The sequence below is a fragment of the Sceloporus occidentalis genome, unplaced genomic scaffold (genome assembly GCF_023333645.1).
Source record: "Sceloporus occidentalis isolate IW3139 unplaced genomic scaffold, rSceOcc1.0.p SCAF_3, whole genome shotgun sequence".
NCBI lineage: Eukaryota > Metazoa > Chordata > Lepidosauria > Squamata > Phrynosomatidae > Sceloporus > Sceloporus occidentalis.
Window position 1 is genome coordinate 73,343,917 of NW_028316983.1, and position 18,746 is coordinate 73,362,662.

At 40.9% G+C, this 18,746-nt stretch overlaps 1 protein-coding gene across 1 annotated transcript; it reads left to right on the forward strand.

Moving 5' to 3' along the window:
* Positions 1-1,579: 1,579 nt before the first annotated feature.
* BEST4 (bestrophin 4) lies at positions 1,580-17,398 on the forward strand. Its single transcript, XM_089518638.1, has 9 exons — positions 1,580-1,731; positions 3,318-3,412; positions 7,596-7,829; positions 8,855-9,009; positions 10,305-10,382; positions 11,781-11,939; positions 13,100-13,180; positions 13,779-13,933; positions 17,002-17,398. The coding sequence occupies exons 1-9, from the start codon at positions 1,580-1,582 to the stop codon at positions 17,396-17,398; spliced, it is 1,506 nt and encodes a 501-aa protein (XP_089374764.1).
* The last annotated feature ends 1,348 nt before the right edge of the window (positions 17,399-18,746 follow it).

Genomic DNA, 18,746 nt, shown 5'->3' on the forward strand with positions numbered 1-18,746 from the left:
TTGGTTATTACCTTTAAAGCCCTACATGGCTTGGGCCCAAGTTACTTGAGGGAACGCCTCTCCCTACATAATCCGCCCCGCACCCTCAGAACAACAGGTAAGCTCATACTTGAGCACCCTAGGGTAAGACTAACTTCCACTCACCAGAGAACATTCTTGGCTACAGCCCCCACACTTTGGAATAACCTCCCAGAAGAGATACGCTGCATCCCTACATTAGAAACCTTTAAGAAGGCGTTAAAAACTTATCTCTTCCAATTAGCATACCCTCCCAACTCTTTATAAAGTCTACCCCTCTATAGAAATTAAGTAAGACCCTAATTAGGACTGGCACATTGTATGTTTTGTAGATATATATTATTTTTATAACTGTTTTTAATAATTATTATAGATATTTGGATAATAATATTTTTAACTGTAGTTGTATACTGTTTTGTTGTTTTATATTCTGCTGTAATCCCACTTCGATCCCCTGGGAGAAGCGGGAAATATAAATAAGCCATGTTATTATTATTATTATTATTATTATTATTATTAGTTGATTTATGTCAATACTGTTGGCCCTCCTTATCCACAGATTTTTTATACACGAATTCAAGCATCCATGGCTTGAAAATATTCAAGAAAAGTATAAATTTCAAGTATCAAACCTTGATTTTTCCATTTTATATAAGGGACACCATTTTGCTATACCATTGTATTTAATGGGACTTGAGCATACACGGATTTTGTTATTTACAGGGGTTCCTGGAACCAAAGCCCAGAGGATAACAAGGGTCCACTATATAAGCATTATATAGTCCACTCTAGTTGAGTCTACTTATAGGATTCTGCCTGGTGGTTGCGTCGCTAGTCCCAGTCCTTTAGAACTGGATGTTGTTGTTGTTGTTGTTGTTGTGTGCCTTCACACTTATGACGACTTTAAAATGAATCTATCATGGGGTTTTCATGGCATGTTTCTTCAGAAGTTTGCCATTGCCATCCTCTGAGACTCAGAGTGTGACTTATCCAAGGTCACACAGTGGGTTTACATGATTGACCCAGGATTTAAACCCTGGTCTCCAGAGTCAGAATGCTCAAACCTCTACAAAATGCTGGCACTATAATTGGATGTCCATTCCCTGACATTTGCATTTTCCAAATGGGAGGACAATGGTCTGGAGGCAAGTGCAAAGAGTGGCACCTTCTTGTGAATTCTTCATGTCATTATACTTGGTCCCAACTCTATAATTACGTAGGTGCTTAAATACCTACTGCACTAATATTGTATTCCAAAAGTACATTTGAAGAAATTGATTGAAGTCTACAAAAATCTATGCTAAAATACATGTGTTTTAAAGATGTGGCTATATTCCCCCACCCCCTCTTTTCCTTTTTATACTGAAACAGACTAGCTCAGTTATCGCTTTAAAATATAGATATAATTCAGTTATACTTTGTTTTGGAGAACCATCTCTTCATTCAGTATTCTATCACCATGCTGTTAGGAGGAAAAAAGGAGGCATGGTATTTTCCATCCTAGATGCTGTTTTGCTTTCTGTCTCAGCTTGTGGCTGCATGAGATGCAAACAAGGCAGCCATGACGGTTTCCTATACCTTGAAAGTTGCCAATGCTCGCTTTGGAGGATTCTCCAAGCTGCTCTTCCGTTGGAAAGGGAGCATCTACAAGCTTCTCTACAAGGAGTTCCTTGTCTTCATTTTGCTGTATGCTGGCCTCAGTGCCATCTACCGGTGAGTTGGCCTGTTAACATTTAAATTACTAGCTAGATGCTAAAACTCAGGAACCCCAGCATTCAAGAACTCAGCAAGCAGTCTGTGGCCCCTATTATAAGCAGAACATGGTTATCTAATGTTTCTTCTTACATTCAACAAAAATGCATTTTCTTGACCTTTTAAAGTGTGGGTAAAGAGCTTTTTAATGCTCTCATTCCCTCCAGAATATGATTTTTGCTGCCTACTCAAAAAGAGTGAAGTGCCTCTTCTGGAAGCCTCCAGGAGCAACAATTCATGTTTTAATGGGTCGCAGCCTCACATTGTTTAACTTTTTTTAAAAAGCCAACATCTGTTTTTCAAACCCATGAAACCAATAGTATATTATGCTGCCGAACCCATAAAACCAGCATTTGGTTTTGTTATGTTTAGTCTGGGCATTTTGGGCAGTCAATGCAACCTCCAGAAGGTTCCAGGGGCAGAAAAGTGGTCTTCAGACCCAGTGTGATGTTCCTGCTTTAAAGATGGCCTACTTCTTATCCTTCCAATTGGGAAGATAAGTCTGAACATGGAGGCCACTGAAAGAAGTGGAGGTTTACTGTAATTTCTAATAATAGGTGGACATAGTAGGAGCTGATATCTGTTTTGCGTATGCTCCTTTCGTCTTGCAGTACACAGTCATCTCATCTCCACTCCCACTCACCTCACTGCCTTTTCTCCATTCTTGAAGTGGTACCCCAGTCCATCTTAAGGGCATGATACTCTGACCACCTTTAGTGGTGATGTTGTGTCGCATCAGGTTTCAGGTTGAAGTTAAGATTACCTTTCTAGCTCAGACTGATGGATTTATTTGTATTGAGAGGCCATTAGTTCAGTCCATGCTCCACAACCCTTAAATTATCTTGTGGTTTTTGTCAAAGGCAGGGGGAACATGTTTTGTTAAAGAGTAAGAATCATATATTACTTGGGACCCCAGCTGACCAGCTATTAGCAATAAACATACGTTTAAGCCCAATGTCTGTCTGCATATGTCTTTTTTGGGCCATTGTGGAAGTCCGTCTCCTCTTTCTCCCTCTACCAAAGCCCTCACCAACACTGCAATAGCCCTCTCCCATGGCCATCAGTAACTGTTGGAGAGTATGGAAGAAGATGGAAGAAGCACCTGGGACTTCCAGGGCTCACCAGTGAATCTCAATAGATGATGCTATCATGTTGATGTTTTCCACTCCACACACATCACTATCTACCAGCCACTGCATGGCTGTGGAGGGTGGGACTAAGGCTCACAGTAAAACTGTGAACCCTGGGGTGCTGAGAGGGGAGCCATAGCAAAAGTTCCAGCTACTGAACTTTTATGCTGCAGTCCATGAAGTAGGATCTCCCCTACCACATGCTGGTAAGTTAACACCACCAAGCAAGAAATACGAACTAAGCATGGTTTTGGCAAGGATATATAAAAGAAGAGTCTCAGCTCTTTTTGAAAGAGGGGTATAAGAACATACATAGCCAAACACTAATACAATATAAAGCAGGGATATAAAAACACACATAACTAAACTGCAGTCAAATACAAATACTAATACAATATTTTCCTTTCTTCCTCCCAGGCACCTTCTGAATGACAACCAAAAACGTCTTTTTGAAAAGGTGGCAAACTACTGCAACCATTCCACTGACCTCATCCCTCTGTCTTTTGTCCTAGGTACAGTTTATGTGCATCCTCTTGATGGCATGCTTCACTATAGAATCATAGAATTATAGAGTTGGAAGAGACCACAAAGGGCATGATTTCTTGTTCCTCTGATATTTTTTTTTGAGCAGGAGGAAAGAGTACGCATTTAATAACAGCCCCATTAATCTTTTGATTGCTCAGTAGGCCAGATTATTTTTTGTAGGGAACAACTGTAATAACTCACCTTTGTATGCAGGTTCAGTCTCTGTCATTGCTAGTTAAACGGATCAGGTAGTAAGTGATGTGAAAGATGGACCTTTTTAAGACCAAAATTCTGTAGAGTTGCTACAGTCACACACACTATATTACATAGTGAAATCATCTGATTGGCAATAGTAGCTTCATATATTTCTACTTGGAAATGGGGCCCTCAGACTCCTTTGTGGAAGCTAACTGTGACAAAATGTTATTACTAAGTGATGCTTTGCATATGAGCTTTCCACCTCATAGATGAGAAAATCAAATCCTAAACTAGACTGAGGCTAATCTGTTAGAAAAGATAGCAGACCATAGAAAACCTTGTAACAGAAATTGGGATGGGGGAGTTGTTTGTGCTCCTGTTCATATTTGGACTCTTCTACAAATCTTTGTATAAATGTTTTGTGTGAAAGTTAGGAGATTAACAGCAATTTGAACTAGGAGCCAAGCAAATTAAGGAATTTCTTCAACACCATAGCATTCCTTTGTCCCCCTCCCCATGGAATGTAGTTTCACATCCAGGTGCACTGGAGTAAAAGGAAGCAAATAGATTAGATCTTCTGAATGGTGAGTTTATACAACACAGTTGCCCCTCTTACAACAAACTAGCTTGCTTTCTTTAACTGAAAGAGAAATTAAAAGTTGTATAGGACTTAAATCCCATTCCTGCAATTATACGCTCCTAAACAGGAATAATAATACCCAACATCTCCTGCTGTTGACTACGGGGCTAAACAGGCCAACCCTTTGGAGCGGCCTACTGCCACCCCTTTCAGTGCCTGATCAGTGCTGCAGCATCTACATGCCACAGCCCTGGTCTGGCCTTTTTCCCAATGCTATAAGGAAGGCAAAATGGTGCTCCTTTTCACGCCAGGGAAAAGGTGCCTTTGCTGCTGTTGCAGCACTTTCTGGAGTTCCTTTTGGCACTGCATCATCTGGACAGAGTGGCGTGGCACCACCCGCCATGCAGTCGGGCTCACGGCATGATGGCAGTATCAAGACAGCATCAAGGTGTGCATGCTATGGATGCCATGCCCCCACTCTATTCCAAAGCTGGTGTATAACGCCAGTTGGTACAGCCTCTATTTATATTGTACTGTATTTTTATTATGATGAAATCCTGCTTCAATCTTTGGACCCTTGGAGACCAAAGGGCTAATTAAAGGGGAAGGGTGTATTTAAGTGAATTGCAGAGGGTGCACAGAATGAAAAAAGGGAAGTGAAGGAGCAGAAAATGGGCAGATAAAATTAAAAGGGAAGTGACACTTCAGCAGATAAAACAATTTATGTCTAAATGATGTACAGCGAATGCAGTAAAAATGCAAAATGAGCCTGCTTGACTTCCCATTGTCAACAGACTGTGAGAGAGATCTTGTTTTTCTTCAAGAGAGGGAAAAGCCTCTATCAGAAACCCTGTCTGAGTTGATGGGCTTAAAAACTATTATCTCTCTGAAAACTATCATGTTTTTGCAACTTCTTTGCAAAATATGCTCTTCACAGGAAAGGTCATCTACACTAAATTGCAATTCTCCTATCCAGGCAGCTTGTTTGCTCTTCCTATAATGAATGGGTCAGAAGGAAAGAACCACACAGTGAACCCTGCATGTCAATTATTCTTTCTTTTAAGCTTTGAAAAAAAAACAAACAAACACCATAGAAGCAGGACATGGACATTATTTGATACAAAATCTCTAAGAAAGATTGGGGGAAGAGAGAGACCTTACTAGCTTTGTGTTTAATTTTGTTTTATTGTGCAAATACAGATAAGAAGGCTTTGTCCCACTCCCATAAAAATTCAAATTTTTGTTTCATTTTTTGAAGAGGGAGCTAATCAGCCTGTGCTTTATAGATTATAGCAAAGCCTTTGATTTTGTAGACCATGAAAAACTATGGCTCGCTCTTAAAGAAGTGGGTGTGCCACAACAACAATTCATTGTCCTGATGCATAACCTGTATCAGACTATGGAGAAACAGAATGTTTCCAATTGGCAAGCAGGTCAGGGCAAGGCTGCATCTTATCACTGTATCTGTTTAATGTGTATGCCAAAAATATCATATGTAAAACAAGACTAGACTTGGAGGAAGGAGGCATGCAAATTGGAGGAAGGGACATCAGTGATTTAGGATATGCAGATGACATCATACTAGTAGCAGAAATAGTAGCAGACTTATAACAATTACTGGAGAAAGTCAAGGAAGAAAGTGAAAAGGCTGGTTTACAGTTCAACATTAAGAAAACAAAAATAAATGACAACAGGTGATTTGCATAACTTTAAAGGAGTCAGTGAAGTCATTAAAATAGTTCAGGATTTTCCATACCTTGGATTAATCATTAATCAGATTAGAGACTGCAGTCAAGAAATCAGAAGACTAGAACTTGGAAGGAGAGCCATGAAGGAACTAGACAAAATCTGGAGTGTAAAGATATATCATTGAATACTAAAGTTAGAATTGCCCATGCCATTGTATTTTCCATTTCTATGTATGGCTATGAAAGCCGATAGGATGAAATGTGGTGCTGGAGAAGAGTCCTGAGGATACTGTGGACTGCTAAAAAGACGACTGAATGGGTCAGCATGGTGTAGTGGTTTGAGTGTTGGACTACAACTGTAGAAACTAGGCTTCAAATCCTGGTTCAGCCATGAAACCCACTGGGTGACTTTGGGTCAGCCTCAGAGGACAGCAACGGCAAAGCCCCTCTGAAGAAACTTGCCAAGAAAACCCCAAGATAGCCTTAGGGTTGCCTTAAGTCCAAAACGTCTTGAAGGCACACCAAAAACAACAGAGTAAGTCAAACTTTACTCTGACTAGAAGCCAGGATCACTAAACTGAGGCTGTCATACTTTGGCCATATCATGAGAAGACATGACTCACTAGAAATGCTTACCCAAGTAGAAGGCAGTAAGAAAAAATGAAAGCCACATTCCAGTTGGATAGACTCAATTAAAGAAGCCACAGCCCTGAGTCTGCAAGACCTGAGCAGTGTGGTTGATAATATATAGTGATTCTGAGGTCTCTCATTCATAAGTCAAGTTGTCTTAACGCCAGTTAACAACAACAACATTCAGATTTGTGAAAAGCCTTGGAAGTTGTATTTTGATGAATCAAGAGGGCTTTTTAAATGTCCAAATGACATACCTCCTGTCCCAGTTTATTTCTGTGATTTCAGCCTACTAATATTTAAAGAGATGTTAACATTAGAACATCTAGAAGACATCCGCAGGACCAGTTAGGACTTTTGAAATCCAGGGCAGGAGGTATCTTTTTAAAAATCCCAGAAGATCCTGATATCAGCAGAGGCAGTTCCCCACATCAAGAACTATTTTCTTTGTTACTCCTTTTTGTGAAGTGCTTTTAACATTTAATTCAGTGTGTCAACATATCTTATTTACCCAACCAGAACATAGGCAGCTAAATGAGATACAATATATTTGATATTTTCTCTACCAGCTATTGGGTATAAACAAGAATCTGACATTTTTGTAAATCACTTTTATTTTATTTTGCTTTTTTGGGGTAAATGAAATAAATGGGAAAAACAATAAAAATGATGTATATCTCATTTTTATTTTACAACTTTAAAAACTTTGTAAATAGAATATAAAATGCAAAACTCATTTTGGAAGTTTTCAAAAAGAAAAGTAAAATAAAAGTTCCCTTCCAAGTTATACAGGGAATACAAATTTATTTTAAAGATCATTTAAAAATATTAAAATACTGTGATATTATTACTTTTTTTCTTTTTCTTTTAAAGAAAATGACATAGTTTATGAAATGATTAACAATTTAAACTAGTTCCTAGTGATGAAATGGGCAGTTCCTTTCAGTTCATAGTGCTGACATGATATGATGGCAGAAATCCAGTAAGTCTGATTATCTCATGTTAACTTCACATTGACTGCATTTCCTTTTCCTTCAACACTGTTAAAAGTCTCTTCTGTTTCTTTCTCGGCAGGTTTCTATGTCACATTGATTGTGAACCGCTGGTGGGCCCAGTATACAAGCATCCCACTGCCAGATCAGTTGATGTGTGTCATTTCTAGCAATGTGCATGGAAAAGATGAGAAGGGCCGTATCTTGCGGCGTACTCTCATCCGTTATGCCAACCTCTCATCTGTGCTCATCCTACGTTCAGTCAGCACCAGGGTGCTTAAGAGATTCCCTACTATGGACCACGTAGTGGAAGCTGGTGAGACTCATTCTGTGTGTAGAAACAAGGACAGGGGAAAGAACAGATGCCTCAGGGTGGGATGTTACGATACCTTTGATGCTATGATGCCTTTGATGTTGAGTGGTATGGCACAAATGAATTAAAGCCAATTATCTGGAGGAAAGCTATATTAAGACTAATACAGGTCGAGTCTCCCTTATCTGGAATTCCAAAATCCAAAATACTCCAAAATCCAAAACTTTTTTCATGGATGGTTGAGATCCTAGAATCATAGAATCGTAGAGTTGGAAGAGACCACTAGGGCCATCCAGTCCAACCCCCTGCCATGCAGGAAATCCAAATCAAAGCATCCCCGACAGATGGCCATCCAGCCTCCGTTTGAAGACCTCCAAGGAAGGAGACTCTATCACCCTCCGAGGGAGTGTATTCCACTGTCGAACATCCCTTACTGTCAGGAAGTTCCTCCTAATGTTGAGGTGGAATCTCTTTTCCTGTAGTTTGCATCCATTGTTCCGGGTTCATGGCTTTGCTTTCTGATAGTCATGTCTTTGCTTTCTGATGGTTCAGTGTACATAAACTTTATTACATGCATAAAATTATTAAAAAATATTGTATATTAAATCACATTCAGATACATTTGTATGATGTATACAAAGCATAAATCAATGTAATGTTTAGATTTGGTCCCATCTTCAAAATATCCCATTGTGTATATGCAAATATTCCAAAATCTGAAAAAATCCAAAATCCAAAACACTTCTGATCCTGATCATTTTGGATAAGAAAGACCCAACCTGTAATAGTAGTATATATGACTCGTATAATATTAGTTTTTATGTACACATGTAGATAGCATGGATTATTAGTAATGTATATATTATGCAGTTTGCCTCTCACAGTTGATAGGACAAATGACAGTGAAGCATGCTCTGATTACATTGATAATAGAATGCCTTTTTGTTAAGCCACAGAGATCTTAACAAGAAGTATCAAGGAACCAAAGAAGAGGCAGCAGTTTCCAATTTTTCTTTGCCCTCTTGCAGGTTTCATGACACAATCTGAGCGCAAGAAATATGAGAGTCACCATTCGGACTTCAACAAGTACTGGATCCCTTGTGTGTGGTTCACCAATCTAGCAGCCCAGGCACGCCGAGATGGGAGGATCCGGGACGATGTGGCACTCCGATTGCTCATGGATGTAAGTGACAAAAAGGAAAGCCTCTAGCTAGCTAGCTAGCTAAACACTTCCTTCTTGTGCCACCTGACAGGGTTGTTTTTCTTCCTTCCTTCTTGGTTTAGGCTCAGTATTTGGCAAACAGAAATTTAAACATGAACAAATCTAGGAAATAAACTTGTTTACTTGTATTATTTACTTCTTGGAGAATAATTACATAGTACTAAAGTGGTATATAGTTAAAATATGAAATATACATTAAAAGTTTGAAAGTGTAAATAATAAAGATATTGGACAGAATCTACTAAGTCAGTTACAAATGTGTGACCTAGAGTTATGCACTGGTAACTGTATCATATGCATAGTTTCTATGTATTCCCTAGTTTAGGGGAGACAGAAGGACTATGAAAGCCCCCCAGAACCAATTTGTCAGTCAACAGACATTGCAGTCAATGGGGGGTCTGTTCACCTGTCATTTAGGAAGCAGGAGACCGATATCCCCCCACCTTGCATGAGTGATCTCTGATCTCGGATATGAGGTAGAATTGTAGCAAGGGCCCTGCTTCTGCCTGTCACAACAGTGATTACTCATGGAAGGGGATGGGACTGTCAGTTGCTTAGTGATTTACAGGAGAACAGGCCCCCATTAAAGCAGTGGCTGCTGCCCAGTAAATGGGGATGGGGGGGTCATGCTAGAAGTCACTGTGCTGTTGTTGTTGTTGTTGTTGTTGTTAGCTGCCCTTGAGCTGGTTCTGACCCATGATGACCCTGTGGATGAGACATCTCCAAGCATCCCTATCTTCCACTGCCTTGCCCAGATCCTGCAAGCCCTTGCCCATGACCCCCCTGATCAAGTTTATCCATCTGATTTGTGGTCTTCCTCTCTTTCTTCTACCCTCTACCTTTCCTAGCATTATTGTTTTTTCTGGTGATCCATGCCATCTCATTATGTGGCCAAAGTACGATAGTTTCAATATGATCATTTTAGCTTTCAAGAACAGCTCTGGTCTGATATGTTCAAGAACCCATTTGTTTGTCTTCTTGGCTGTCCACGGTTTGCTAAGTACTCTTCTCCAGCACCACATCTCAAATGAGCTATCCATTTGTGGAATTTTATCCTTAAACAGGCTGAGAACTGCTCTTTGAAAGCTTTCAAACCCTGGATTGAATTTTACCACCCCACTGAAGTGGGATCTACCAACCAGTACTGGGTACTAGGCTGGGGCTTTACTGATGAAGCAGGTATTTCAGTTCTAACAAGAGAAATCTGGTGATTGCTTCTGCCAGTTTTTAATAATCTTCTGCTTCTCTTTCTTCAGGAGCTGAACCTGTACCGCTCCAAATGCAGTATGCTTTTCCATTATGATTGGATTAGCATCCCCCTGGTGTACACACAGGTGAGTAAGGAGCGTTGTGTACCTTGTGAATGTCTTAATGTTAACCTCTCTTTAACAAGTGTCTCAGTAGGCAAAAGACTTATCTCCCTACGTTAAAACTGCAACTCTGTATATCTGACTTAATGCACCTCCATAGCACAACCCTACAATATACCATTATCAGTTCTCAGAAACTTAGGCCTCCAGGTTCAAAGCTGAGTTCAGGAGTTCAACCTGGAAACCTATATCTTCAGAGAGAATGTGACCCCATCTAACACAGGCTGAATCCCTATTCCCTGACCTGCCTTCTGACTGATCAAGAGCACCTCTAACTTGTCTGGATTAAGCTTCGATTTGTTTGCTCTCATCCAGTCCATTACTGATGACAAATACTGGTTTAGAACCAGGACAGCCACCTTGGAGTGAGGTGAAAAGGAGTAATAGAGTTGGTTTTCATCAGCATATTGATGGCACCACACCCCAAAATTTCATATGATCTCTTCCAATGGTTTCATGTATATGTTAAATATCATGGGGGAAGAAAACAGAATTCTGAAGGACCCCACAAGTCATCTGCTAGCACCACCTTCTGGATTTGCACCTACAGGAAATAACATCCACTGTAGAATAATGGCTCCAAGTCTCATCCCAGAAAGGCTGCTCAGAAGTATACTATGGTCAATGGTATCGAAAGCTGCTGAGAGGTCCAGAAAAACCAAAAGGGACACAGCAACCAAAGCTGTCTCTGTTCCGTAACCAGACCTGAAACCAGACTAAAATGGATTTAAATTCATCCAGAATCCTCTGTAATTGGGAGGCTACCACATACTCCAACATTTTGTCCAAAAATGGTAGGTTAGAAACTGGCCGATAATTATCTATTATAGAGGGATTTAGGGATGGCTTTTTCAATTCACAACTATCTCCTTTAGACAAGTTGGATATCTGTCTTGTTGTAAGAAGGCATTGACTATCACTGCCCTCTTCATCCACTCAGCCATGTCCTCCTCTAGCCTGTTTGTTAAGCCAGGAAGGAGGAGGGTCTAGCACATGTGTGGTGGCTCTCACCTCTTCAAGGAATGTAGCCCTTCTTGTGCAGTTTCACTACCTCTCTTTAGCAACCAACCTATAAGACTAAATTCTAAACATGCAAGAGCCACACACATTCCTGTGCAACACTGAAAAAAGCATATACATGAAGAACTTGGCTCTATTGCTGTAGTTACTTAGAAGCAACAACCAGTGAAAATGAATCATTTTGTGAAGTTGCACTGCTTTAATGTTGTTTGTGTGTGTACTAGGCATTGCCATAACAAATGTAAAAATGTCATGCATCGCATCACAGAAAAAAAAATATCTCAAAAAATATCTCAAAACATCCTCTGAGACTAGCAAATGTTAATAACACCCTCTCTACAGGTGGTTACCATAGCTGTCTATTCCTTCTTCGCTTTCTGTGTGGTTGGGCGCCAATTCCTACAGACCTCTGAAGACGGACAACCTCCTAAAGGAAGCCTAGACCTGTATGTTCCCCTTCCTACACTCCTCCAGTTTTTCTTCTATGCTGGCTGGCTGAAGGTGAGAATTTGGGCCATCTAGGCAGAGGACATATCATGGGTTTTTCTTAATTTTTAATATTCAAGATGAAAGAATTGGTTTGGCCATGACATCATGTAAGGCTGTGAACTGAAGAAGAATTTGAAATTACCCCTTTCAAACTCAAGAATTGTTTTCTATCAGCTAGAATATATTTCCTGTTGTGCTAGAAATCTGGCCATGTTTTGCTCATGGCCTCATTCAGGTCCCATTATTTATTTATTTTTGTACCAGAATGGGAGACCAGAAAGACGAAAGATTTCTAAATGAAATGGTAAGAACTGAAGTTTTCCATTAAGCTGGAGCGTGTCCAGGGGAGGGTGACCAAAATGGTGAAAGGTCTAAAAACCATGCCCTATGAGGAGCAGCTTAGGGAGCTGGGTATGCTTAGCCTGGGGAAGAGAAAGTTAAGAGGTGATATGATGGCCCAGTTTAAATATTTGAAAGGATGTCATATTGAGGAGGGAGGAAGCTTGTTTTTGCTGCTCCAGAGACTAGGGCACAGAGCAATGAATGCAGACTATAGGAAGAGAGTCCACCTCAACATTAGGAAGAATTTCTTGACAGTAAGAGCTGTTTGATGGTGGAACACGATAGTAGTTCTTTAAACAGAGGATGGATGGCCCATCTGACAAGAATGCTTTGTGTTCCAGCATGGGGGGGGGGGGGTCAAATTTGATAGACTTTGTGGTCTCTTCCAATGCTATGATTCTACTAAAAACCCACCAATCACTTTCCACTTCATACTACTACAGCTCAACCATCTATCTTTTTAGTCAGAGCAAAAGGAAATGCATGCTAACTTCTGCCAGTTAAAATAAGCCACATTAAACATCAGTTTTGAATCATGCAGCAGAAGAATTTTGAAAGTGAGGTGCTGTTTATCTTTTATTTATCAATTATTTTAATTGTATTTGCTTTTAATGCAGGTACTTCTTAACAGATTTTTAAAACTTGTGTAAAATAAGATTTTAGCTAAGCTTCTCTTTTCAATTACTGTAAGCTGCTTTGGGTTCAATGCCAGGAGAAAACTGAATAAATAGGTTTCAAGCACAAGTTGCTCAGTATTGTTTCTTAAAATCCTGATTCAAATTCTACTTGGAATCAAGTACTGAGTATTCTCATGTCATATCTTCCTCTAGGTGGCAGAACAAATAATTAATCCTTTTGGAGATGATGATGATGACTTTGAAACTAACAGACTAATAGACAGAAATCTTCAGGTGAGCCTCAAAAGGCTAAGAAAGGAAACATGCCAGCCACACATTGTTTGAGTTAAAATTTGGTATCTTGGGAGACAGGGATCTGTAAATAATACAGTATTCTGCAGTGATACAAAAAATAATGCAGGGTGTGGTTGTTGACAGAGGTCCGGCTAAGGTGTCTGTGACTATTACACTTTTTTTTAAAACACAGAGTGAAACAGAATATACCTTATTATTCTTTGAGAATAGATTTTGTTTCTACAGACTGAAAACTAACCTATTTTACAGTGTAACAATTATTCAATTTCCTAGCACAATTTAAAAGGATCATTCTTACCCATGCAGTGACCAATGTCCTAACCAAATCTGTTGAAATGTTGGACATGAACTCTCCCCATGTTTGGATTCAGATTGCTCAGCAACACAAGAGTTTACTACTTTCCCCTTTTACAAGCCTCCAGAAGTTTCTTTTGTTTAAATTTAGCCACCCTGTATATTATTGTTCCCTTTGTACTTTTTCTCCTTGATATTGAGAATCTGGTATTTAAGCACAACCTTGAACAAACTCACTAGCTTTTATCTGCCTCTCCTCCAATGCTAACTTTGGTTTGGTTAGGTGTCTCTGCTTTCGGTGGATGACATGTATCAGAACTTACCTCCAACTGAAAAGGACAAATATTGGGATGAGATTACAGCTCAGCCTCCATATACAATGGCCACAGTTGCAGAGACCTTGAAACCTTCCTTCATGGGCTCTACTTTTGACATGAGGTAAGTTCACCAGACAAGCTGAATGAAGTTGCACCAGCCCCAGCAGACTGAACAGCCAAAGCTGGGAAAGATGCCCAGGGTCATTCTCACCACTGAGCTGTAGGCCAATCCTGTTCAGCTCCCAGCAATAATGGAACAACTGGCATTCAGTTACCCTACCCTATCCCCCAACTACTGTTAAGATGTTGTGAGGCCCTGGAGAAGATATTTTGGACATGCAGGGAGCCAAATGAAGTCACATTTTGTTGTTAGCTGCCCTTGAATCTACTTAGACTAGAATACTTTGGACAGCCAAAGAGACAAACGGGTCTTAGAACAGATAAAGCCTGAACTCTCCTTGGAAGCCAAGATTTTTTTTATTTAAGATGGCTAAATTGAGGTTGTTGTACCCTGAGAAAGAATCATTAGAAAAGACGATGATGCTAGGAAAAGTGGAAGGCAGCAGAAAGAGGAAGACCACCAAACAGATAGCTAGACTCAGTCAGAGAATCCACTGGACTGGGCCTGCAGGATATATGGGCAACCCTGGAAGACATATTGCATCTCAAGGTGTAGTGGCCTGCCATTCTCCTCCATGCTACCAAAATGGAGCCTCTTTTCACCCCGTGAGCAAAACCTTGTTTTGATTCTGCTAAATCATGTCTTGTCTATTTGCTAACATCTGTACAAGATGACATGTTTTGGGAAAACACAGAAACACAGAGGTAGCAAGCTGACCTGGACTAAGAGATAACACATAGTTGGGAAAGCACAGGGAGGAACCCAAACACCTAGCCTCTTACCTAGGATGATATCACATGGAAGGAATGTCTCCCAATTTAAAAAAAAAAAGAAAGAAAGTAGGTCCAATTCAAAAATGGATGCGATTACACGAATGGTTGTCAAATGCACAAAACAACAGTGCCCACCCCAAAGCCAAAATAGTGCGAATGCAAAAGAGGTTATCATATGAGTACATACTCTTCGTAATATAGAGTTCGAATTAGCTTCCTTGCACATGCGCAGTGAGGACAGAATCGGATCATGACCTTTTTACACTTCCGGCGGGGCTTGCCTCCGGTTCCCGTGGTTTTGCCTTGTTTCATGTTATTTGTTCATTCATTACCCTTTATTTCACATTATTATGCAATTCACATTACTAGTTCATGTATAACCCCTTATTTCACGTTATTTAGGCAATGCACTTTATTTGTGCATTCATTACCCCTCATTTCATGTTATTTAGGCAATTCACCAACTCAAAATCAGTCCAAAGCAACCTTGTGCTTGGTTTGAGCATTGGACTATGACTCTAGAAGGCAGGGATGGAATCCCACTGGGTGACCTGGTGCAAGTCACACTCTCTCAACCTCCTCAGAAAATGGCAGTGGCAAACCCCATCTGAATCAACCTGCCAAGAAAACCCAAAAAGCGGGATGGGAGTCTCCAGATGGTTGTGTGTGTGAGAGACTGTGTCTGTGCCTTTAAGTCTCCAGCTATGGGGGGAATGGGAGAAGGAGTCCCTCCCATTTGGGAGAACATTGCTGCAGCCTGGTTGTGAGGGGCCTGGGTCCTCTCTGGTTCTAACCTGGCCCATTGGGAGTCTTATTGAAGGCAATGGTGCTGCCTCCTTGCCATGAGTCGGAGGAGGTGGGGGAAAGGGGAGGGGAAGGTGTGCAGGAACCAGAACTGGTGACTATAGGCTACATCCACACTGAAGAAATAACCCAGCGTGGCACTGCTTTAACTCTTTGTGGCTTGAGGCTATGGAATTCTGGGAGTTGGTTGTTAGACCAGAGCGATGCCCCTGAGGGGAGGAAAACAGACCCCCATTCCCCAGGCTGCCCACTCCATCCTCTCCCAAAGGAGGAGGAATGAGGGAAGAACTCATCAGGGACAAGGAGCCAGGAGCAGGGCAAGCCCGAAGCCCAGCGTTTTGGGCAAAGAGCCTGCAGAACACCTCATGGAGAGCCACTCTTTCCTGTCAAAAACAGCTGCTTTCCCTGCCGGCTGCCCTGGAAGAACTAGGAGCCCCGGAAGCCAACGGAGGGTCATGGGAATTGATGCGGGGGGGGGGGGGGGGGAGATACCAGGACCACAGCAGACATGCATATCACACCAAACATCGCATGCCAAGTAGGATTTGTGAATTCCCTAGATCACCGAATTTACTTAAGTGTGGATTGAAGTGTTTGGAATGCCAGTGAATGCGTCTGATAACCTTTTGCACAATAACGTGAATACCCGTGATTGTGTTCGAGATGACACTGGATTATACTTCCAATTTCAGTCGAATAACAACCTTAGCTTGCCCAGACAGAACATCAGCTGAAAGAGCATGAGGAATCTAGACAACAGGCTTGAAGTGATGTTGGAATCCATGGCTAACTTTTGTGCAAATAACAATCCTAATCAATGGCCTGGGAGTTATATGACCTTGGAGAAATCTGTAAACCTCTTTAAGAGGTTGGTATTATTTATTCATATCCCTTTGTACAGCTTACTGGATGTATGAGGCTTTTTCAACCACAATGGATATTTTATATTGCTTCTGAATCATACGAGAAAAAAAAAATTCTTTTGCTTTTGGCAAGACACGGGACCTGAGGTAGATAGTCTTGTAGCCGTTTCATCTATGGGGCCACCATGAGTCGAGTTTGCATTACAAAAGCGTTTTATCCTTGATGGGACCAAACAGTGAAGTCTGCTGTGGTTTGGCTTTTCCAAAAAAAATCAGAAATCTGTTTGCACAGTACAGTACCTAAAACAGTCCCTTGGCCTCTCACTGAAACCATGGCTAGATACTGAATTGTCTTCCAGGTGTTTTGGACTTCAGCTCCCAGAATTCCTGTCTGTCAAGCTGGCTGGGGCTTCTGGAAATGGAAGTCAAAAACACCTGGAGAACCAATGTTTGGGAACCAGTTTTAGAGAAACAGCAGCCACTGTTCAGATCAGTCTTGTCTCTCCTGATAAATAGTTGGGATTTTTTTTTTCACATTTCGCCTTATTGTCAGATGTGTGGTCTTTGTAGCATGACACAATAGAGAACTATGATTTTTGGCTCTAAATGTGTTCCCCTCCTTGTACAGGATGAGCGATGACCCAGAGCAAAGCCAGCAAGTGGAAGCATCTCCCAGTATGAGTCGCATTCAGACCCCACTGCTCAATCGCTTCCTCACCGCAGCTGCCTCCCCAGCAGTAAGCCTCAAAAATTTTGGCAAGAGCAGCCGAATTCAGCATGCTCAACTCCTGCGCTTGAGGAATGACAGCACCTTCCCTGCTACCAGCCCTAGTTTCTACCGCAGGGAAGATCCAGAGATGGTTGGCCGCATTGATGAGGAAGAAATGGAGGATGAAGAATCTGAACTTAGTGAATCCCTTGTATCCAACTCCCACAAGCCTGAAAGTGCAAAGATGCAGAGAAAAGAACTCCCTGTTATTACAGTGACGGAGGTAGACACCATCTCTGACCAGCCCTCTGGCTAAGCCCAGCAATAGTGAAGCCTTTTGCTTAACTATTTGAGCAGCTGACCCAAGACAGATGAACAACCAGGACAAAAATTTTAGCATTTTCAACTCTTTATTACTTCTGTGGGTGAGTTACCCAGACTACATCTTAATTCCAACATATTTAAAGAGAGCTATGATGGGCTACAGCTCTACCAATATATGGTGGAGCCACTTTGTATTTCTGAATTAATATTCCCAAACTACATACATACAATTGTTTTGTAAGCGCATGATCAAATACTGTCATTCACTTATACATTGCCCTAATGTAATCAAATATCCAGTTGTTCTTCCCAAGTTACAAAAAGCTTAGAAGTGCAATGATAATCTTTGTTGCCCTAAGTTGTCAGAGATGGTCTTTATTCAGTAAATACTTTTTAACATTGGTGATATGCTGTCTGAACCAGCCAGTCAAGGCTGATATTGAGGATGTGTGGTGAGCTTCAGAGGGGAATTAACTCTTCACAATGTGGGAAGCAGTTCAACCAGCAGAATAATAACACTGCATCCAAGCCTTTGTCATGTTTTTGGAGACCACTAAGTCACATTCTCTCAGCCTCAGAGGAAAGCAATGGCAAACCACTTAAGCAAACCTAAGTCAACAATGATTGTAAAGGCACACAACAAAAGCCATGAAATTTATTGGATGATTTTGGACTCTCCCAGCCTGATATGCCTCACAACTGTTGCAAGGATGAAGCAGGAAAAGAGTGCTCAGTGTAGTGCCCTGAGTTTAATGGGGAAGTGGAAGAAAATCAGTGTGAATCGATATCTAAAACTAATTAAATTTCATTTGAACCAATTTAATGTTCTGCTTCAAAATTATTTTTATTGATATACATGTACTTCACTTACATTTAGATTTTAACAGCACAATCTTAGGTGTGTATACTTGAAGCCATACTTGGTGGGCCTTATTCCTCAGCTATAGAGTGCTTAGGACTACAGCTTTAGAGGGAAAAAATGAGGGCAATGAAGAACTAATTTAAGCATGCCTGAAATCAGAAAAGCTGTACACAAAAATACATCACTTCCCTAGAACAGCTGCTTGAAGCAAAATTAATTACAATGGCTTTTGATTTAACTGGTTCTATACTCATTCCAGTTGACCAACTGAACTTGTGAAGTACCACATCTATTTACTAGTTTTTATTTACATGCAGAAGTCTCCATACCCATAAAATATCCTTAATCTGCATTAAAGGATACTGCACACCACTCTTCAAGTAGGCGCTTGGGTTGAGTCACTGTATGGACCCAGGCAGCCCCACAGTATAGGCTTGTTGAATACACAGGAATGCACCTCAAATGGAAATCTGGGAGA

Excerpts from the sequence above, each read along its gene's own strand:
- BEST4 (XM_089518638.1), top strand. The coding sequence starts at position 1,580 with ATGACGGTTTCCTATACCTTGAAAGTTGCCAATGCTCGCTTTGGAGGA. Across the intron at positions 3,413-7,595 it reads CCCTCTGTCTTTTGTCCTAG|GTTTCTATGTCACATTGATT; the intron begins GTACAGTTTATG and ends CTTTCTCGGCAG. Across the intron at positions 13,181-13,778 it reads TAATAGACAGAAATCTTCAG|GTGTCTCTGCTTTCGGTGGA; the intron begins GTGAGCCTCAAA and ends TGGTTTGGTTAG.